We start from the raw sequence: 20,206 nt of genomic DNA, 5'->3' as shown, positions 1-20,206 counted from the left end.
AATTGGTAATGGGTTGAAGGGTTATGGGGAGAAGAAAGGAAAATTGGAGTGGGGAGCATATCAGCCATGATCGAATGGTGGAGTGGACTCGATGGGCCGAATGACCTAATTCTGCTCCTATATCTTATAAGCTTATGAAGTCAGGATGGTGAGCGACTCAGAGGGAAAATATACAATTGATTTTCCTTCAAGTAACTTTGATGAAGGACTATCCCTGAAACATTAATTTTTTTTGCTACCCTAATTTGCATTTCTATCCTTTGATGATTTTAAATAAAAACTCTTTGGAGAGACAATTGCTTACCAACATTGATACATTTTACTGCTTAGTATTCCTAGCATGGAACTTGAAAGTACAGCAACAATTTTCTGTCCATTAATTTTAATTACTTAGAAATTACATGACTGCTTAATCTCCACGTGAATTCATGAAAGGCACTCCAGTCACAAAAAACCTTGTTTTTGGAAAGCACTAGATCATAAAGTGTCATTTTTAATTTATGTGTAAATTTTGTGCTCAATGCAAGGAGAAATTGGAAAATTTGTTGTGAGGTAGTTCGAGCGTTGATTCACCTGCTTTCCGTTGGGAATATGGGATCACTGAGTTAAAAATTAGTTAAAAAATTAAAAATAAGATTAGTTTTCAGGTGTAGCATTGGCAATGTACTGGGAACCAGAAGCGTCTGAAATTGGCAGGTTTCTGGTCAGCTGGAGATGCGATATGCAGTTTGATGATCAAAGCTTAATTTGAGTCAGATGCCTGAGTTAGGAGGTAATGAGGTCACCAGGTGTGAGCACTGCATCACCGTGGAGCTGGAAGAAAGTCTTCCCCTCCTCCAGGCTCCTCATGAGAGTAAAGGATAAACATAAAGACAGTGGGCGGGATTTTCTGGCTGCGCTCTCCATAATGCCTGAGGTCAACGGAACTTTGCATGGTCCGTGTCCTGCCCGCTACGATTCCCGTGGCGGACGGGAAGGGAAAATTCCACCCATGGGCTGAAAATTTCCTGATGCCTGCTGCAGCAATCATAGTGGGCAAGACAGAGTATTTGGCAGATCATTTAAAAGGTCCATTGAGCTCGGGGGGGGGCGGATTTCCGGTCTTGGAGCACGCACGGCCAGAGAATCGCGCCCGTATACTTTATTTGGAAGTTGCTAGTTAGGCCACAACGATCGCTGCTGTTCTTTCTGCCTTGTTTTGCAGAGGTGTCCTTATTAAATATTAGGCCAATTATCAGCAAATGCAAAAGCCTTTATGCTTGTTTAAGGAATTTGAGAAATATGTCTGAATATTGTTCAACACTAACAGGGTGTTGGAGATACTTCATGATCAACGGGCCATAGGCAATTTAAGTGTAATTTCAGCAGAAGATTGATGGAAATCCCAGTAAGGTTTCTGCCAAAATCACTGGCCAAACGTGAGAAACCATGATTGGAAAATTGCCAATGTTAATTTTTAAATTGTGCTCCCAAATATCTGAATGTTCCACCTTGTGGCACCTTGGTCAACCTTGTCAGTTTCATTGACAATTTCATTGGAACAGGAAAAGTCCATTCATCTCCTTGAGCTTGTTCCATCATCCAATTAGTTCTTAATCAGTATCTTAATTCCACCTCAGTTCTATATCCCTCAATGCCCTTTCCGAATTAAATTTTTAAAAAATACAAAAATTAAGTTTAAATAGGTGGCCTTAAAATATTGTCTTTTGGAAATAAACCTAACTTCTTCAACCTTCCCTTTTGTTTTACATACTGGAAAACCAAAGTCATGCTGTTTGCTTGCCTTTCTGCTGTCTCAGAGTAAATAGTATCCTTCCTATGATTAAGAATAACTCCTTTAGTTCTTTCATGGGATGTTAGCAGCTTTGGCAAGACCAGATTTTGTTGCACATTCCCATGAACTGTGTGACTTTGTAGAACTTTTCAGAGGGCAGTTAAAAGCTAATCAGATTACTGTGGCTCTGGAGTCACATGTAGGCCAGACCAGGTAAGTCACCCGATGAAGGAGCAGCACTCCGAATGCTTGTGACTCCATATAAACCTGTTGGACTTTAACCTGGTGTTGTGAGACTTCTTACTGTGCCCCACCCCAGTCCAACGCTGGCATCTCCACATCAGACCAGGTAAAGACAGCAGGTTGCCTTCCCTAAGGACATTAGTGAACCAGGTGTGTTCTTAATGACAATTGATGATAGTTTCAAGGCTTTCGTTACTCAGATGTCATCATTCCAGGTTTAATTAATTGAATTTAAATTCCATCAGCTGCTATGGTGGAATTTGAACTTGTGTTGAACCCAGAGCCTGGCATCTGGTGCCACTATCTCCCCTTTTGCAATTAGGCAAAATGAAGGGAAAAATGTAGGATATGTGTTCTCATCAGAGGTTATTAGAATATGTAGCCAGATTCAGAGCAGAATCTTACATCAAAAATATCTGATCTCTCTCCCTACAGAGGGACTGTCAAGATGGAGAGAGTAAAAAAAAGATAAACTTAATCGGAAGGTATTTGGCAGAATATTCCCATTGTTTTAAAGTGTCAGTTCTGGTGAGGAAACCTGACAGAATCCCACCAGTGCCAATGGCAGGAAATCTCACCAGATATTGGGCCTCTAACAATTTCTTTCCCCACATGAATCACAGCGGGCTAGTGGAGGCTTGCCTCCGATTTGCTGGCCCTGGGAAAACAATCTCTGCAATCAGTGGGGTGCTCCTTTTAAACACCTGCCCAGCACCTGTCCCAAGTTCAGTTGGGAAGATGTTTGCTGGGGAGCCAGCACCAAGATTCTCCAAGGAAGCCCTGACCTAACTTTTGGATGGTGTGGAGCAGGGGCGTGACAACCCCTTGCTGTATTTCTACAGATGTCCATCCATCAAGGTCATCACTCCTGCCTGGGGGGGGGGGGGGGGGGGGGGGGGGGGGCAGGGGTCACCATAGTGAGTGCCTGCTCGCTGCGGAAGAGGATGCAGCAGCAGTGCCAAAAGAAGATGAATGATCTGCTTGACACAGCCAGGGTAAGGCTGCCTCCTTATGACTTCTGCCACACCCCTTCACACGTCCACGGTGATCTCTCACCCAGCCACCTCACAGATTCCCAACACCACTCATGGTGACCTATCCCCTCCACCATCCCCCATGCCCCACTTCCCACCCCTACCTCCCCACCTCCCCATGCTCTTCCTAGTCACTATTCTGATCTTCACATCCTCATTCACATTCACCCCTCACACATACCAAACTTCATCACCATCTGACCTGGCAGGACCCCTGCCTAAACTCTCCTTATCTGTTTCATTGCAGGACAAACCCAGGAACAAGAGGGAAAAGCTTCCTGGAGTCATACCTATGCCGAGATGCCTCGGTCACTTTGAGGAAGGGGTCCTTGAGTTGACTGGCGAGGAGCAGGATCCTCAAGACAAGCAGTCACGGTTCAAGCCTCACGCGAGTTAACTTTCTCCAATCAGTTACCCTTCATGATGCAGCTTACAGGGGCCACCCATCTCGACACACTGACACTAATCCCTGACAGTCCAACCTTTATAACTAGTGGGTTCGAACTTCCATGTAGCTCATCCCCTTTGGCCTGACACTTCTGCCTGAGGGTGGGGTTAAGTTATCGCAGCAGTTGTCCTCCCCCATCGTGAGGGTGTTCCGACCTCCTGAGACAGGGATGCATCCCTTAGTCTGCCACTCTGCCCTTGCTACCTGGCCTCTTATGGGACCCCTGCCAAGAACCTCACTGTTACCCCCAGTGTTGACCCTTCATATTCACCTCCACCCACCCACTTTCCAGCTCCCACTCGGGAGGGGCAATTCCTAGCAGCGATACAGACACAAGCCCCGCGAGGAGGAGACGGGAAGCACAGCTTGCATGCCAGCCACCAAAACCCTTTAAACCTAGAGGTGTCCAGACATGGAGGAGAGATGAGGCCTTTGAGAAACCCCTTCCCTCTGAGATAGCAACACTGAACTCCCCACTGTTATAATGTGACCAATGATAACACTGGATCTGCTATAATGTAACCAATGGTAAGGGGCTGTGAGTGTCAGCTGACCAGGTAGATAATGTAACCAATGGCAGAATGATGTGGTGGTCAGTTGACCAGTTGACCCAGTATAAATAAAAACCAGATGGGAATTGTGATGATATTGTATAACCCAATGCATGGGCACAGTTGTTGGAGTAATGAAGTTTCAATATTAAATCTTTTTCTTTGATTTATTTTGTGAAGTTAGTTCTTTTATTGCTTGCAACTGAAGTATCCCTACTGTCGGATGAACATTTGGCCCCATCCCTCTCTCCTCAGACCAAAAGAGAAAATGCTGGAAAATCCCAGCAGGTCCGGCAGCATTTGTAAGGAGAGAAAAGAGCTGACGTTTTGAGTCCAGATGGCCCTTTGTCAAAGCTCCTCTCTCCCCAAATGCAGGTTAAATTTATCTGGGTTCCCCCTGACGTCCACTGTCCCCTTATGCCACTGGCATCAAGAAGATAAGAGTGATCTAAGTGCTCACTTCTGATACCCACTTCACAGGTGAGGTTGCCAGGTTCTTGTTTTTAATAAAGCTATTGCAAATAGCATCAGCGAACATCACATCAGCACCCACTGAATACAGAATAGAATCATAGAATCCTAACAGTGCAGAAGGAGGACATTCGGCCCATTGAGTCTGCACTGGCCACAATCCCACCCAGGCCCTAGCCCCATTCATTATTCATTAGGTGGAGTGTGGGAGGGGTGGAATAGTCCCAGGGTGAGCACTTGTTAATGAGATGATAATCTATTAAAATGGGATTCCCAGCCTTCTGCGGCTTTTCTCAATTACTCCACCAGCAACGGGGGCAGGGGATGAAAGTAGAAATCATGATCTGGCCAGCGAGACCCGCGTTTTCCAAAACTTGCCGAATTTTGTGCCTGCGCCAGTGATCTTGCGCATCATTAACACACGCTCAAAATTGCCCTCCATGGTTATTCATAATTCCTGTTACCTGATTTGGTGAAACAACGACGGATAAAGTAATTCCATCATCCTCATCAACACTGTTAGGAGATGGCACAAAGATGGGCTCTGATGGATAGTAACTTTCTTCTTTCCAAATCTGCAGAGAAAAAAATACGACAAGCTGAATTTACATTAACAAAGTGCCAATTGATGCACAAAATCATTCCGACTTACTTCAGGAAGGAAAAAATACTGGATATTGAATGAATGAAAAGATGTATTTATGTAATATCTTTCACAACCTCAGGACATTATCAAAAAATGCTTCATAACCAATTACTTACGTAGAAAAGAAGAAAATATTGGGAAGGGTAACCAACAGGTTGGTTAAAAAGGCTTTTAATTTTTTTTTGTTGGGGTGTGGGCTTCACTGGCTAGGTCAGCATTTATTGTGCCATCCCCAGTGAAGATGGAGGTGAGATGTCTTTTTGAACCACTCCAGTCCATGTGGGATAAGCACATCCACAAGGCTGCTGGGGAGGGAGTGTAAGGATTTTGATCCAGTGACTGTGAAGGAGTAAGGATGGTGTGTGGTTTGGTGGGGAACTTGCAGGTGATTTCCGTGCATCTATTGCCCTTGTGCTTCCATATAGATTTGGGGGGTTTCAAAATGGCAGGTGATGATAGAGAGGGTTTGAGGAGGGAATCCCACGGCATGATGGGACCTTGACTACAAGAGGCACAAACAACAACACCAAAGGAAGCAAATGTGGGTCAGTAAATACAAGGAATGAATGAGTGGGAAGATACAGATACAGTTTTCATAGAATTTGAAAGGCATTTTAAATAAAACAAGATTATAAAATATAATCAGTTTATACCTTAAATTTCTTTGTTTCCACATCCATCTTTATAAGGGAATCTACAAATATATTGTTTATTCCACAGCCGTAGAAATATTTGTATTTCCTTGTATTATACTTTGCATAATTAATTTGTGGAAATTCTAATCCGCCTTCATCCAACAGATTGTCATCGTGGAGCTCCTCAGACTCACACCAAATCTATAGGAGTCAAAGAGAAAGGTAGTAATTTTATTGGTTCTTTTTGCTGAACAGAGTCCCTTTAAGCACCATACTTCCATTTTATATCAACGATAATCATAAACAAAAACAAGCAGTCAAAATGAAACTCAGGGAAATCAACCCTGTGAAGAGAAATAAGTTGATAATTTAGCGATGACCTGATAAGAGTTGGGTGTTGTTCACAGTAAATGCTCCCAAGTCAAGGAAATTCAGCATAACAACTCTTAACACAGAATAACATTGCTCAGTAATGAGTCCAAACCCTCAACTAGAAGATAATGCTGACTGTACGCTTCCACTTCCCACACCAGCCTGTGGTTTCCAGGGCCGAAACAATCAACTTAGTTGAAGTCAATGCTTTCTTTCTCTGGGAATAACTTGTTTTCAATTCTTTCACGGGATATGCATATTGCTGGCTAGGCCAGAATTTGTGGTCCATCCTTGGCAGCACAGCTATTAGCACTGCTGCCTCTCAGTGCCAGGAACCCGGATTCGATTCCTGGCTTGGGTCACTGTCTGTGTGGAGACTGCATGTTCTCCACGTCTCTGCATGGGTTTCCTCCAGGTGCTCCGATTTCCTCCCACAGTCTGAAGGACGTGCTGCTTAGATGCATTGGCCGTGCTAAATTCTCCCTCAGTGTACCCAAACAGGTGCCAGAGTGTGGCGACTAGGGGATAACTTCATTGCAGTATTAATGTAAGCCCATTTGAGACAATAATAAATAAACTTAAACATAAAACTTAATTGCCCTCGAGAAGGTGATGGTGAGCCACTGCCTTTAAGTGCTGCAATCCGTGTGGTGTAGATACACCAGCAGGAATGTTTGGGAGGGAGCTCCAGGATTTTACCCCAGCGAGGTGAAGGAACGGCAATATATTTCAAAGTCGGGATGGTGAGTGACTTTGAGGTGAACTAGCAATTGTTGCTGTGCCCACACATCTGCTACCCTTCTCCTTCTAATTGGATAAAGGACATAGAGAATTCCAACCTTACAAGAGAAAAATATTCCACAAATCTCATTTATTTAGTTGTCTCTTGAGGATAAAGTGATACAGCTAAATGCTTAAAAAAATAATTATTTTATTTCTGGTTCACTAACCAAGTATTAAGAGGGCTTTTATTGGCATCAGGTTGTTCCATAAAAAGATAATTTTATGAAAATGTCCTGTCTATATTGTCCATATATCTTGACACATCTGATGAAATGTTATGATGACAATAATCTCTCCCTCAATGTCAGAAGAATGAGGGAGATAGTCATCAACAGGAAGCATAGTGGAGGACATGCCCCTGTCTACATTAATGGTGATGAAGTGGAAATGGTCGAGTACTTCAAGTTTCTAAATGTCCAGCTTACCAACAACCTGTTCTGGTCCCTCCACGCTGACACTGTAATTAAGAAAGCCCACTAGCGCCTCTACTTTCTCAGGAGGCTAAGGAAATGTGGCATGTCTGCTACGACCCTCACCAATTTTTACAGATGCACCATAGAAAGCGTCCTTTCTGGTTGTATCACAGCTTGGTATGCTTCTGTTCTGACCAAGACTGCAAGGAACTACAAAGGGTTCTGAATGTAGCCCTGTCCATCACGCAAACCAGTCTCCCATCCATTGACGCCATCTACACCTTGGGAAAGCAGCCAGCATAATTAAGAATCTCACACATCCCAGACATACTCTCTTCCACCTTCTTCTATCAGGAAAAAGATACAGAAGCATGAGAACATGTACCAACCGACTCAAGAACAGCTTCTGCCCTGTTGCTATCAGTCTTTTGAATGGACCTACCTTATATTAAGTTGATCTTTCTCTACACTCTAGTGATGACTGTAACACTACATTCTTCGCTCTCTCCTTTCCCTCTCCCTTATGTACTCTATGAATGGAATGCTTTGTCTGTATAGCTTGCAAGAAACAACACATTCCACTGAATCCCAATACATGTGACAATAATAAATCAAATCAAAAAAAGTTTCAAATACAGGAAGTTAAAGGCATAGATTTTCACTACAGCAGAGAGGCTGTCAACATCGTACCTGTGGGTGGACATTTTTAATGGTCACATTCGCAAAGCTGGGAAATCCCCCTACTCTGATCACCAGACCAGGGTTGAAAATTTGGATCAAAGAGAACGCTAAAGGTGTTAAAGAGTATATTTAAATTTGGATCTCATTATGTAAGTGTGCTGACCGCAAACATGAAGCAGTCTATTTTGAATAAGATTGAATATTTTAACACAAAGATAATCAGTAGTGAACATACCTTTCCATCAGCCTTTCTGAATATGCCTGCCCTGCTGTACGTCAAAGTATTGAGGTTCTGATCAATAGGAGCATCAGAATTGATGTTTAAAGGTAAGACAAATCTCCGTGGAAAACTTTTCGGTAAAGTATTGTAGACCTAAAGTAGAACAATAATTTGAATGAATTAGGGAAACTAAAATTCAGACTAAGGAGGGAGATAAAAGTTAGCAATCAACCGCAATCAGAAGAAACTGTGTATGAATATTGGTCAGTCTATCACTGTATAATGGTCAGTCTATCAGTATATAATGGTCAGTCTATAATGGTCCGTCTATCCAACATTGTATGCCACCTCTATGAGCGAAAATTACCCTGTAATCTTTTAAGCCCTACAATATTGGAATGATTGGTCAAGTGCTTCTACATATGAGCTAGATTTATAAATGATATTCTGCATGATGTCACACTGGTTAGCACTGGGTTCGATTTCTGGCTTGAGTCACTGCCTATGTGGAGTCTGCACGCTCTCCCCCTGTCTGCGTGAGTTTCCTCCAGGTGTTCCAGTTTCCTCCCATGATCCAAAAGATGTGCTGGTTAGGTGCATTGGTCGTGCTAAAATTCTCCCTCAGTGTACCTGAACAGACATCTACGGAATTTTCACAGTAAATTCATTGCATTGTTAATGTAAGCCTACTTGTGACTAATGAAAAGCTTTATGTCAGACTCCTATTTATTGATTACAGCTCAGCCTTCAACAGCATTATCCCAAGAAAACTCATCTCCAAACTCCACGACCTAGGGCTCAGCTCCTTCCTCCACGACTGGATCCTAGATTTCCTAACCTACAGACTTCAAGGATAGGTGACAACACTTCCTCCATGATTACCCTCAACACCGGTGCCCCACAAGACTATACTCCTTATATACCTATGACTGTGTGGCCAAATTCCACTCCAACTCCACTTTCAAGTTTGCTGATGACACGACCACAGTGGGTCGGATCTCAAACAATGATGAGACACAGTGCAGGAAAGAGATAGAGAATCTGGTGAACTGGTGCAATGACAATAATCTCTCCCTCAATGTCAACAAAATGAAGCAGATGGTCACCGACTTCAGGAAGTGTAGAGGAGAACATGTCCCAGTCTACAGGTTTTATGAGAGATTCCCAGATTTTAGGGCCTGAGTAGCTGAATGCAATGCTGCCAATGTTGGAAAGATGAAAATTGGAGGACGCGTTCAGAGACTTCTAGAGCTGGAGGAGATTTCAGAGACAGGGAGCTGAAGAAGGTTACAGAGACAGGAGGTTACAGAAACATCAGTGGGGATGAAGTAGAGCTTCAAGTTTCTAGATGCTTAAATCACCAAAAACCTGTGCTGGGCTCTGACAAAGGGTCATCCAGACTTGAAACGCTGGCTCTGTTCTCTCTCCACAAATGCTGTCAGACCTGCTGAGACCTCCCTCATTTTTAATTTTTGTTTTAGATTTCAGCATTCACAGTATTTTGCTTTTATATTAACCTGTCCTGGATCCCCCCATGCCGACACTATAGTTAAGGACGCTTCTATTTCTCAGGAGGCTAAGGAAATTTGGTGTGTCAGCTATGACTGACTTATACAGATGCACCACAGAAAGCTGGTTGTATCACAGTTGGGTATAGCTGCTGCTCTGCCCAAGATCACAAGAAACTACAAAGTGAACATAACCCAGTTCATCATGCAAACCAGCCGACCATCCATTGACTTTGTCTACTCTTCCCACTGCCTTGGAAAAGCAGCCAACATGATTAAGGACCCCACACACCCCGGGCATACCCTCTTCCACCTTCTTCCATTTGGAAAAAAAATATAAAAGTCTCAACTGACTCAAGAACAACTTCTTCTCTGCTGCCATCAGACTTACTTTTGAATGGACCAATCTTGAATTAAGTTGATCTTTCTCTACACTCCATCTGTGACTGTAAAACTACATTCTGCACCCTCCCCTTTCCTTGTCCTCTTTGTGATCTATGAACGGTATGCCCTATCTGTGTAGCATGCATGAAACAATACTTTTCACTGTATGCCAGTACATGTGACAATAATAAATCAGATTAAAAAGGCCCTCAACCATTTTCTGATTTTTTTCTAACCATTCATTTTTCTTTGTTCCTTCTCTGAAAGCATGGGGTAGCTACAATCAGGGATCATTCCAAATGATTGACTGTTTTCTAAATAATTTCCACTCTTCAAGTAGTAATAGGCAATTACATTCACACAACATATATACAAACACATTGAAAGCTAGAACTGGTTGCAGATATGACAGCAACTTACATTTATATAGCACCTTTAAATCCAAAGGTACTTCACAAGAGTGTTGTCAAAAGAAAATCGGAAACAAGAGCTACATATATAAGTATCAGGACAGGTGGTCAGAAGCTTTGTCAAAGAGATATCTGTTAAGGAGTACCTTAATGGGTAGAGAGAGATAGAGCAGCAGAGACTTTATGAGAGATTCCCAGATTTTAGGGCCTGAGTAGCTGAATGCAGTGCTGCCAGTGTTGGAAAGATGAGAATTGGAGGAACACTTTCAGAGACTTCTAGAGCTGGAGGAGGTTTCAGAGACAGGCAGCTGGAGGAGGTTACAGAGACAGGCAGCTGGAGGAGGTTACAAAGACAGGCAGCTGGAGGAGGTTACAAAGACAGGGAGCTGGAGGAAGTTACAGAGACAGGGAACTGAAGGAGATTACAAAGACAGGGAACTGGAGGTTACAGAGATGGGAAAGGTTGAGGGATTTAAAATCAAGGATGAGAAATTTAAATTTGAGACATTGACAAATGGAGTCAACAGGAACAGGATAATTGGGTATAATGCTTTTTGCGTGAGTTAGGATATGGGAGAAGAGTTTTGGATAAATTCGAGTTTATCAAGGGTAGAAGATGGGGTCCAACAAGGAATGCATTAAAATCGTCAAGTTTAGAGATAAAAAAGGCATGGATGAGGATTTGAGCAGCAGATAAGAAATAGGAAATAGGATAACCAAATAACCAAATAATAGCAGATAACCAAAGAATGGCCGGGGACTGGTGATGTTACAGAGATGCAAGCAAGGGATCCTGTCTGAATGGAAATAGGGTGAGAACCTCACCTCAGGGTCAAACAGAATGCCTAAGTTCTGATAATCTGTTCAACTTCAGACAATGGCCAGGAAGGTGGAATTGTGGTGATGGGTATGGAGCAGAGTTTGTGAAACTTGTAATGATCATATTATTAACCAGATTATACATTTTGTGCTTGACGTTCATCAATTCAGCATGCTTGGTTTTATTGGTCAGGGGTTAGGACATCTTGATGAAGTTGCACAAGACATTGGTAAGGCCATACTTGTAAAGCTGTGTACAGTCCTAGTCACCCTGTTATAGAATGGATATTATTAAACTAGAAAGAGTGCACAAAAGATTTACTATGATGCTACCGAGACTTGATGGTTTGAGTTGTAAAGAGAGACTGGATGGACTGGAACTTTTTTCCCTGGAGCGTAGGAGGCTGAGGGGTGATCTTATAGAGGTCTATAACGTAATGAGGGGCATGGATCAGCTAGATTGTCAACATCTTTCCCCAAAGGTTGGGGAGTCTGAAACTAGAGGGCACAGGTTTAAGGTGAGAGGGGAGACATACAAAAGAGTCCAGGGGGAAATTTTTTCACACAGAGGGTGGTGAGTGTCTGGAACGAGCTGCCAGAGGCAGTAGTAGAGGCAGATACAATTTTGTCTTTGAAAAAGCATTTACTCAGTTACGTAGGTAAGATGGGTTTGAGGGATATGGGCCAAATGAGGACAATTGGGACTAGCTTAGTGGTAAAAACTAGCTGGCATGGACAACTTGGGCTCAAGGGACTGTTTCCATGCTGTAAACCTGTATGACTCTATGATAAATATTGACATAAAATAACCAATAATGATATGGACTATTCACGCTGAGACACTGGAGGACTGTCACTGTGATATGTTACTCTGTTATCGAGCACTTTGCCTGTGCCACACTGGTATATGAGTAATAAATTGGTATTCAAATTGTAGCCAGCTATTATTTGTAACATATCCATACATGCACTGACATGGCAACAAAAAAACACTCTTCTTTCATATCTACCTTATCTCTTATACATTAAAAGTTACGTATTTTCCCCCTCTTTCAACTATGCATGATCTCCTCACTAAAAAGGTGGGAGAGCAACCTGATGGACTACACACCAGGGTTCTGAAAGAAATATCTGAGGAAATTGTGGAGGCATTGGCGGTGATCTTTCAGGAATCACTGGAGGCAGGGAAGGTAGCTAATGTAACACCGCTGTTTAAGAAGGGAGGGAGGCAGCAGGTGGGAAATTATAGGCCGGTTAGCCTGACTTCATTTTAGAATCCATTATTAAAGATGAGATCGCGGAGCACCTGGAAAATGGGACTGAGTCAGCGCGACTTTGTCAAGGGGAGGTCATATCTGACAAATCGGTTAAAGTTCTTTGAGGCAGTAACAAGGAAGTTAGACAAAGGAGAACCAGTGGATATGATTAATTTAGATTTTCAGAAGGCCTTTGACAAGATTCTGCATAGGAGACTGTTAAATAAGACCTCATTGTGTTAAGGGTAAGTTCCTGGCATGGATAAAGGATTGGCTGACTGGCAGAAGGCAGAGACTGGGGATAAAGGAGTCTTTTTTAGGATGGCAGCCAGTGACTAGTGGTGTGCCTTAGAGGTTGGTGCTGGGACCACAACTTTTCACAATATACATTATTTGGAAGAAAGAACCGGAGGCACTGTTGCTAAGTTTGGAGATGATACAAAGATATGTAGAGGGACAGGTAGTACTGATGAAGCAGAGGGACTACAGAAGCACTAGGACAGGTTCTGAGAGTGAGCAAAGAATTGGCAGATGGAATATAATGTGGAAAAGCGTGAGGTTATGCACTTTGGAAGGAGGAATTTCTAATTTGGAAAATGCTTAGGAAATCAGGAGCACAAAGGGACTTGGGAATCCTTGTTCAAGGTTCTCTTAAGGTTAAAGTGCAGGTTCAGTCAGCAGTTAGGAAGGCAAATACAATGTTAGCATTCATGTCGAGAGGGCTAGAATACAAGAGTAGGGATTACTTCTGAGGCTGGATAAGGCTGTGATCAGATCCCAGTTGGAGGAGTGTGAGCAGTTTTGGGTGCCGTATCTAAGGAAAGATGTGCTGGTCTTGGAAAGGGTCCAGAGGAGGTTCACAAGAATGATCCCTGGAATGAAAAGCTTGTCGTTTGAGGAACAGTTGAGGACATTGGGTCTGTGCTCTTTAGAGTTTAGAAGGATGAGGGGGAATCTTATTGAAACTTACAGGATATTGCGAGGCCTGGATAGAGTGGACGTGCAGAGGATGTTTCCGCTAGTAGGAAAAACTAGAACCAAAGGGCACAACCTCAGACTAAAGGGACAATCCTTTAAAACAGAGATGAGGAGGAATTTCTTCAGCCAGAGAGTGGAGAATTTGTGAAACTCTTTGCTGCAGATGGCTGTGGAGGCCAGGTCATTGAGTGTCTTTAAAACAGAGATCAATAGATTCTTGATTTATAAGGGAATCAAGGGTTATGGGGAAAAAGCAGAAGAATGGGGATGAGAAAAATATCAGCCATGATTGAATGGCAGAGCAGACTTGATGGGCTGAATGGCCTAATTCTACTCCTATATCCTATGGTCCCTGCCCTTTGCTACAGAAGAACGGCTGAAGTGAACTCATTACACAGCACTGATTCTTCCTCCCACCAGAATTCACTTTCTGCAAATATTGAGGACGCAACAGAAATCGGGACTCATTGCATGAGGCAGTAAAACACCGAGCCAATAGTGTAATAAAATTGTGCATTAACCAACTGTACCACATCTCATTATAAAAAGAAAGTAGCAACGCAAAGCTCTTTCTGTCATCTAATGTTCCAACTGAGTTTTGTTGCTTTTTCATAAGGGGAATAAATAAATTCTGTCTCTTTGGATAATTAGGAACTATGATTGTGCTGTGTTTTAAATCAAACAACATCATCACAGTGGTTCAGTGGTTAGCACTGCTGCCCCACAGTGTTAGGGACCCAGGTTCAATTCCAGCCTCAGGTCTCTGTCTGTGTGGAGACTGCACGTTCTCCCCGTGTCTAAGTGGGTTTCCTCCGAGTGCTCCAGTTTATTTCCACACTCCAAAGATGTGCAGATTAGGTTGATTGGCTGAGCTAAATTGACCCTAGTGTCAGGGAGATTAACAGGCTAAACGTACGAGGTTACAGCTTTGTGGTCAGTACAGGCACGATGCGCCTAATAGCCGCCTTCTGTACTACAGAGATTCTATGAACATTGTGCTAAACACAAAATCCGTCCAGTCCTAAAGATTGTGTAGTAACAACCACTGACACACTGAAACTATATAAAATGAAGTTTCATAATTGCCTCATCCAGCGCTTCTCCAGTCTGGCACATGTTTTGCAGGGTTATCTGTTTGAAAACATTGCCATCAACCAAACAGCAGAGGTCAAGAACAATGAAGCCATTATCTTCAAAGGCATTGATTTGATGGAATGTACTGAAAGCTTTGGCGTAATACTTGAAAGGATGCATCTGTAAAAGGAAAGTGGAAATGTTTAGGTGCAAGAAAATATAATTTGCCTCACCGAGGTTGTCCCTGTTGATAAAACTAATTAAAAATACCAACCTTAATATATTCCATTAATAAAGAATACAAAACAGTGTTTACCTTTTTTTCTCCTTGCACTAATTTACAATTCTATCATAAAATATTCATCCAGTGTTTGAAAGGTTGTTACATCATTAATGTGAATGAACACATTCCCTTATTGTTTGCAAAGTAGATTAATCATATGCGTGAGTGGGTTAGTGGTGGTGGTGAATGTTACAGTTCACTGGCGGTTTGAGTTATTGTGGCAGCATACACTTTTACACATATGTTGGAACCTGGATCTATAGATAATGAAGGTAGAGGCTCCAACAGTCTTTCCATCACATGGCTGAGCAGGAATCTCTCCTGCAGTTACCACCTGCTATTTGTGTGTGTTGGTCGGATTTACAGGTTGATACCCAACATGTTTGCCTACATTATAGAACACAGAACATAGAACATTACAGCGCAGAACAGGCCCTTCGGCCCACGATGTTGCGCCGACCAGTTAAAAAACAATGACCCTCTAACCTAAACCAATCCCTTTTCATCCATAAACCTATCCACGGATCTCTTAAATGCCCCCAAACTAGGCGCATTTACAACTGCAGCAGGCAGGGCATTCCAATCCCTCACCACCCTCTGGGTAAAGAACCTACCCCTGACATCCGTCCTATAACTACCCCCCCTTAATGTAAGCCTCCTTGGAACACCAATAAATAAACTTAACGTACAATACACAAGCAATTAAAAATAAGATGGATGCAGAATGGGGGAAAAAAATAAACTAATTGTAAATCATCTCAACAGCATTACAGGTAACGTAACATAAAGGGTAAAATGTGGGGAAAACGTCCGTGGAGACTGAAAGGATGTTAACATTTCACATCCCTTTGACTTGTCTGGAGAAGCCCCAGGCAACGCACACTTGTTACGCTCACACGTCAAAATCTAATGTGCAGTTGCATCATGCAGTGGTCCTCTCCAGTTTCCTGCCACTTTGGTACTGATGATAACCCTAAAGCCACTTGTTATCGATGCAATATAAACTGGGCTGTTGAGTATGTCTATAAAGGGCATTAAAAGAGGGAGGGGGGAACTTTTTGCTTACTTTGATTGACACACATCAGCAGGTCTGCTTTGAGGTCTTTGCAAGAGCCAAATGTGGTGAGAACCTCCTCCTTCCCCCCCCCCAACTAGCCCCCTTCCCCTCCCCCCCGTCTTGAGGAAGATGATGGTGATACAAGCTCAGCGTGAGGAGGAGGCTCATGGCTGCGGGACGAGGAGACAGTGAGGACAGTCTGTGTAGGGAATGTCGGCCTGGCTGTCTGATCCTCGGCCCACTGTTAGCAGCATTCCTGGAAGTGGGAGGCGGAGTTCCAAACTCCGGCTGCACACATTCCCCCCACCACCGCCCCATCCCCTGTCTGTGTCCTCCCCCCCCACCAACCACCCCCAGCTCCCTCTGTCTCACACACACACACACACACACAGACTCTGTCAGTTAAACAGCCAGGCTTGGGATGGGGGAGGGGAGGGGGAGGTGTGAGCTACAAATACAACATATACTTCCACCCAACACACACAATAAGCGCACATTTACTTGTACCTGTCTCTCAGCATTTACAGATGCTGTGTAACTGCGGGCAGAACGGGTGGTTTGTTTAATAAAGCGGGTTTTATCCATTGTTTTATTCAGTCTCAGGGACTTGCTAGTATATTTTTTTTGCCTCTCTTTCCGCTCCCTCCGTAATGTAAACATGATAAACACATTATTCTTAACAATCAAATCCAGAGCTTCAGATGCAGAGAGAATATGCAGTTGTGCTACAAGACCCCCCTGTGTGATTAGTACAACATCTTTAATATCTATTTCTTGGCTGTCTGTAAGACAAGGGCGGCATAGTGGTACAGTAGTTAACACTGCTGCCTCACAGCACCATAGAACATAGAACATAGAACATTACAGCGCGGAACAGGCCCTTCGGCCCACAATGTTGCGCCGACCAGTCTTATTTTTAAAAAAAAAACATTGACCCACTAATCTAAACCAATCCCTTTTCGTCCATAAACCTATCCACCAATCTCTTAAACGCCCCCAAACTAGGCGCATTTACAACTGCAGCAGGCAGGGCATTCCAGTCCCTCACCACCCTCTGGGTAAAGAACCTGCCCCTGACATCCGTCCTATAACTACCCCCCCTTAATTTAAAGCCATGCCCCCTCATGCTAGATTTCTCCATCCGAGGAAACAGGCTATCACCATCCACCCTATCTAAACCTCTAATCATCTTATATGTTTCTATAAGATCCCCTCTTAGCCGCCTTCTTTCCAGTGAAAACAACCCCAAATCCCTCAGTCTCTCCTCATAGGACCTCCCCTGCATACCAGGCAACATCCTGGTAAACCTCCTCTGCACCCTCTCCAAAGCCTCCACATCCTTCCTGTAACGTGGGGACCAGAACTGCACACAGTACTCCAAGTGCGGCCGCACCAGAGTTGTGTACAGTTGCAACATGACGCTGCGACTCCTAAATTCAATCCCCCTACCAATAAACGCCAAGACACCGTACGCCTTCTTAACAACCTTTTCTACTTGATTCCCAACTTTCAGGGATCTATGTACACATACACCTAGATCCCTCTGCTCCTCCACTCTATTCAAAGTCCTCCCGTTAGCCCTATACTCAACACATCTGTTATTCCTACTGAAATGGATTACCTCACACTTCTCCGCATTAAACTCCATCCGCCACCTCGCGGCCCAGCTCTGCAACCTGTCTAAGTCACCCTGCAAACTTCGACACCCTTCCTCACAATCTACCACACCTCCGACTTTGGTGTCATCAGCAAACTTACTAATCCACCCAACTATACCCTCATCCAGATCATTAATAAAGATTACAAACAGCAGTGGCCCCAAAACAGATCCCTGAGGCACACCACTCGTAACCGAACTCCATGATGAATAATTACCATCAACCACCACCCTCTGTCTCCTATCTGCTAACCAATTCCTGATCCAAGTACCTAAATTACCACCAATCCCATACATCTGCATTTTCTGCAGAAGCATACCATGGTGAACCTTATCAAATGCCTTACTAAAATCCATATATACCACATCTACTGCCTTACCCCTATCCACCTCTTTGGTCACCTTCTCAAAAAACTCAATAAGGTTAGTAAGGCACGACCTTCCCGCTACAAAACCATGCTGACTATCTCTAATCAATTCATTACTCTCCAAATAACTATAAATCCTATCCCTAATAATTCTTTCTAAAACCTTGCCCACTACAGAAGTAAGACTCACTGGTCTGTAATTCCCAGGGAAGTCTCTGCTCCCCTTCTTAAACAATGGGACAACATTCGCTGTCCTCCAATCTTCCGGTACTATACCAGAGACCAACGACGACCTGAAGATCAGAGCCAGTGGCTCTGCAATCACCTCTCTTGCCTCCCATAGAATCCTAGGGTAAATCCCGTCTGGACCAGGGGACTTATCTATTTTCAACCCATCTAGAATATCCAACACATCCTCTGTATCAACTACAATACTTTCTATTTTACACCCCTTCACCCCAGTGACCTCCTCAGCTACATTCATATCGTCCTGCGTGAACACCGAAGAGAAATAATGGTTCAATGCCTCTCCAATCTCTTCCGGTTCCACACACAACTTCCCCTTCCACCAGGGACCCAGGTTCAATTCTGGCCTCAGGTCACTATGTGTGTAGAGTTTGCATGTTCTCCCTGTGTCTGCATGGGTTTCCTCCAGTGCTCTAAGTTCCTCCCCCGGTCCAAATATGTGTGGGTTAGCTTGATTGGCCACGCTAAATTGACCCTAGGGTCAGGGGGATTAGCAGGTTAAATGTGTGGGGTCATGGGAATAATGCCTGTGTGGGGTTGGGGTCAGTACAAACTTGATGGGCCAAATGGCCTATTTCTGTACTGTAGGGATTCTATGACTCCTATTTTTAAAGTAATGTCTGATTTTTCAGGCCCCTAAATCTGACCCTGCACTCCTAACTGAGAAGATGAGTAACATAGTGCTAACCCTCTGCTAACATCTCCTCTCAAGACAGAAAAACAAGACAGAGGCGAGAATCTCGAGAGGATTTTTAACTCCCCTTGAACGGAGAAACTGGACGGCATGGGAGTTAAATCCAAGCAGCGTATTCTCTGCTTGCTTCCCACTCCTGCAGCCATTTTAATGCTACTGTGTTTTTAGAGGTGTGATTGGGTGCTGAGGAACCTGTTTAACTCAGTTGTGAGCCTCCTGAATTATTGTAAGTATCACATCATTAGGATACTGATGCAATTTTAACTGAGCAGAACATCCAGCTCTAATAGAGTAACCCAAAAACTCTCAGTGAAGTCCGTTGGGTAAGTATGGGGCTCAACTTTGTGAAGTCAAGACTGTTCGCCTGGTCTCAACAAGTGGCTGACGCAGCAGTGACTAGAGATCAAACAGGGACATCCTCCAACCGGAACACCCAGTGTTTAGAATGAGATATATATTTACTGAGAACTACTGAGAGAGTTACTTGGCCATCCTTTTAATTATTTCCTTCTTTCTACATGATTATTCAGCCGAAAGAGCAGCTAGATGACTTGTTCAAAGGCCTCGCCCAATACTGCTTTTGACTAGATATTTAGGGAGCATGCACAAGACAGACAAAGGGTAGCCCCAGCTGCCCAGAATTTTCTTCCTGCCAATGGAAACATATTTAGTCCCTGTCTGTGGCCTCCTGCTACTGATCTGGTTGAGAACAGAATGGGCCATCTGGCTAAACGTGTTGGGATATCGTTGTTTTGTAACATCCTCAAATTCCATTGAAAATCTTGTTGGTGATCAAGTGCCACATGTATCATCTCAAAACACTGAATGATTAGCTCTGCCGTACTGCAACACTGGCAGGTTTGATATGGAAATTATATCAGCACATTGAAAAAATGCTCCAAATCCGCAGAGGTGTAATAATATCGGTGTGTTACCTCTCCCGTGTGTTTATTAGCTACGTGGATAATGGTATTGAGTTCTGGCATCCAGTCCATGGCACAGCTCACACTCTTACCACTGAGGCTGGAAGTGAGAATTTTCAGTACGTTTATTTTCAGCGGTTGTTCAATAAAGATGATATAGTTTTCAGACATTCCTGACATGGAAAGGTAAACTGTTATTAGCATAAATTAATCAAGTTTAATACATTTAATACATCCATTCATCATTTTACTGACTTTGTGTGCAAGAGTTGTGGTGA

The 20,206-nt window shown here is 43.4% G+C and overlaps 1 protein-coding gene across 1 annotated transcript in view; it reads right to left on the bottom strand.

Annotated features, from left to right (window-relative positions):
• The window catches only part of bco2b (beta-carotene oxygenase 2b), a 54,857-nt gene that overhangs the window by 2,725 nt on the left and 31,926 nt on the right, over window positions 1-20,206 (bottom strand). The window contains exons 7-11 of the mRNA XM_080214530.1: window positions 19,941-20,101; window positions 14,713-14,880; window positions 8,287-8,424; window positions 5,821-6,003; window positions 4,986-5,096 (exon numbers count right to left, since the gene is read on the bottom strand). Of these exons, the coding sequence (XP_080070656.1) occupies window positions 4,986-5,096; window positions 5,821-6,003; window positions 8,287-8,424; window positions 14,713-14,880; window positions 19,941-20,101 (761 nt within the window). The remainder of the gene's footprint in view (window positions 1-4,985; window positions 5,097-5,820; window positions 6,004-8,286; window positions 8,425-14,712; window positions 14,881-19,940; window positions 20,102-20,206) is intronic.

Source organism: Carcharhinus amblyrhynchos, chromosome 29, assembly GCF_965287045.1.
Source record: "Carcharhinus amblyrhynchos chromosome 29, sCarAmb.v2.hapA, whole genome shotgun sequence".
Taxonomy (NCBI): Eukaryota; Metazoa; Chordata; class Chondrichthyes; order Carcharhiniformes; family Carcharhinidae; genus Carcharhinus; species Carcharhinus amblyrhynchos.
This window is presented reverse-complemented; position numbering and strand designations above follow the sequence as displayed.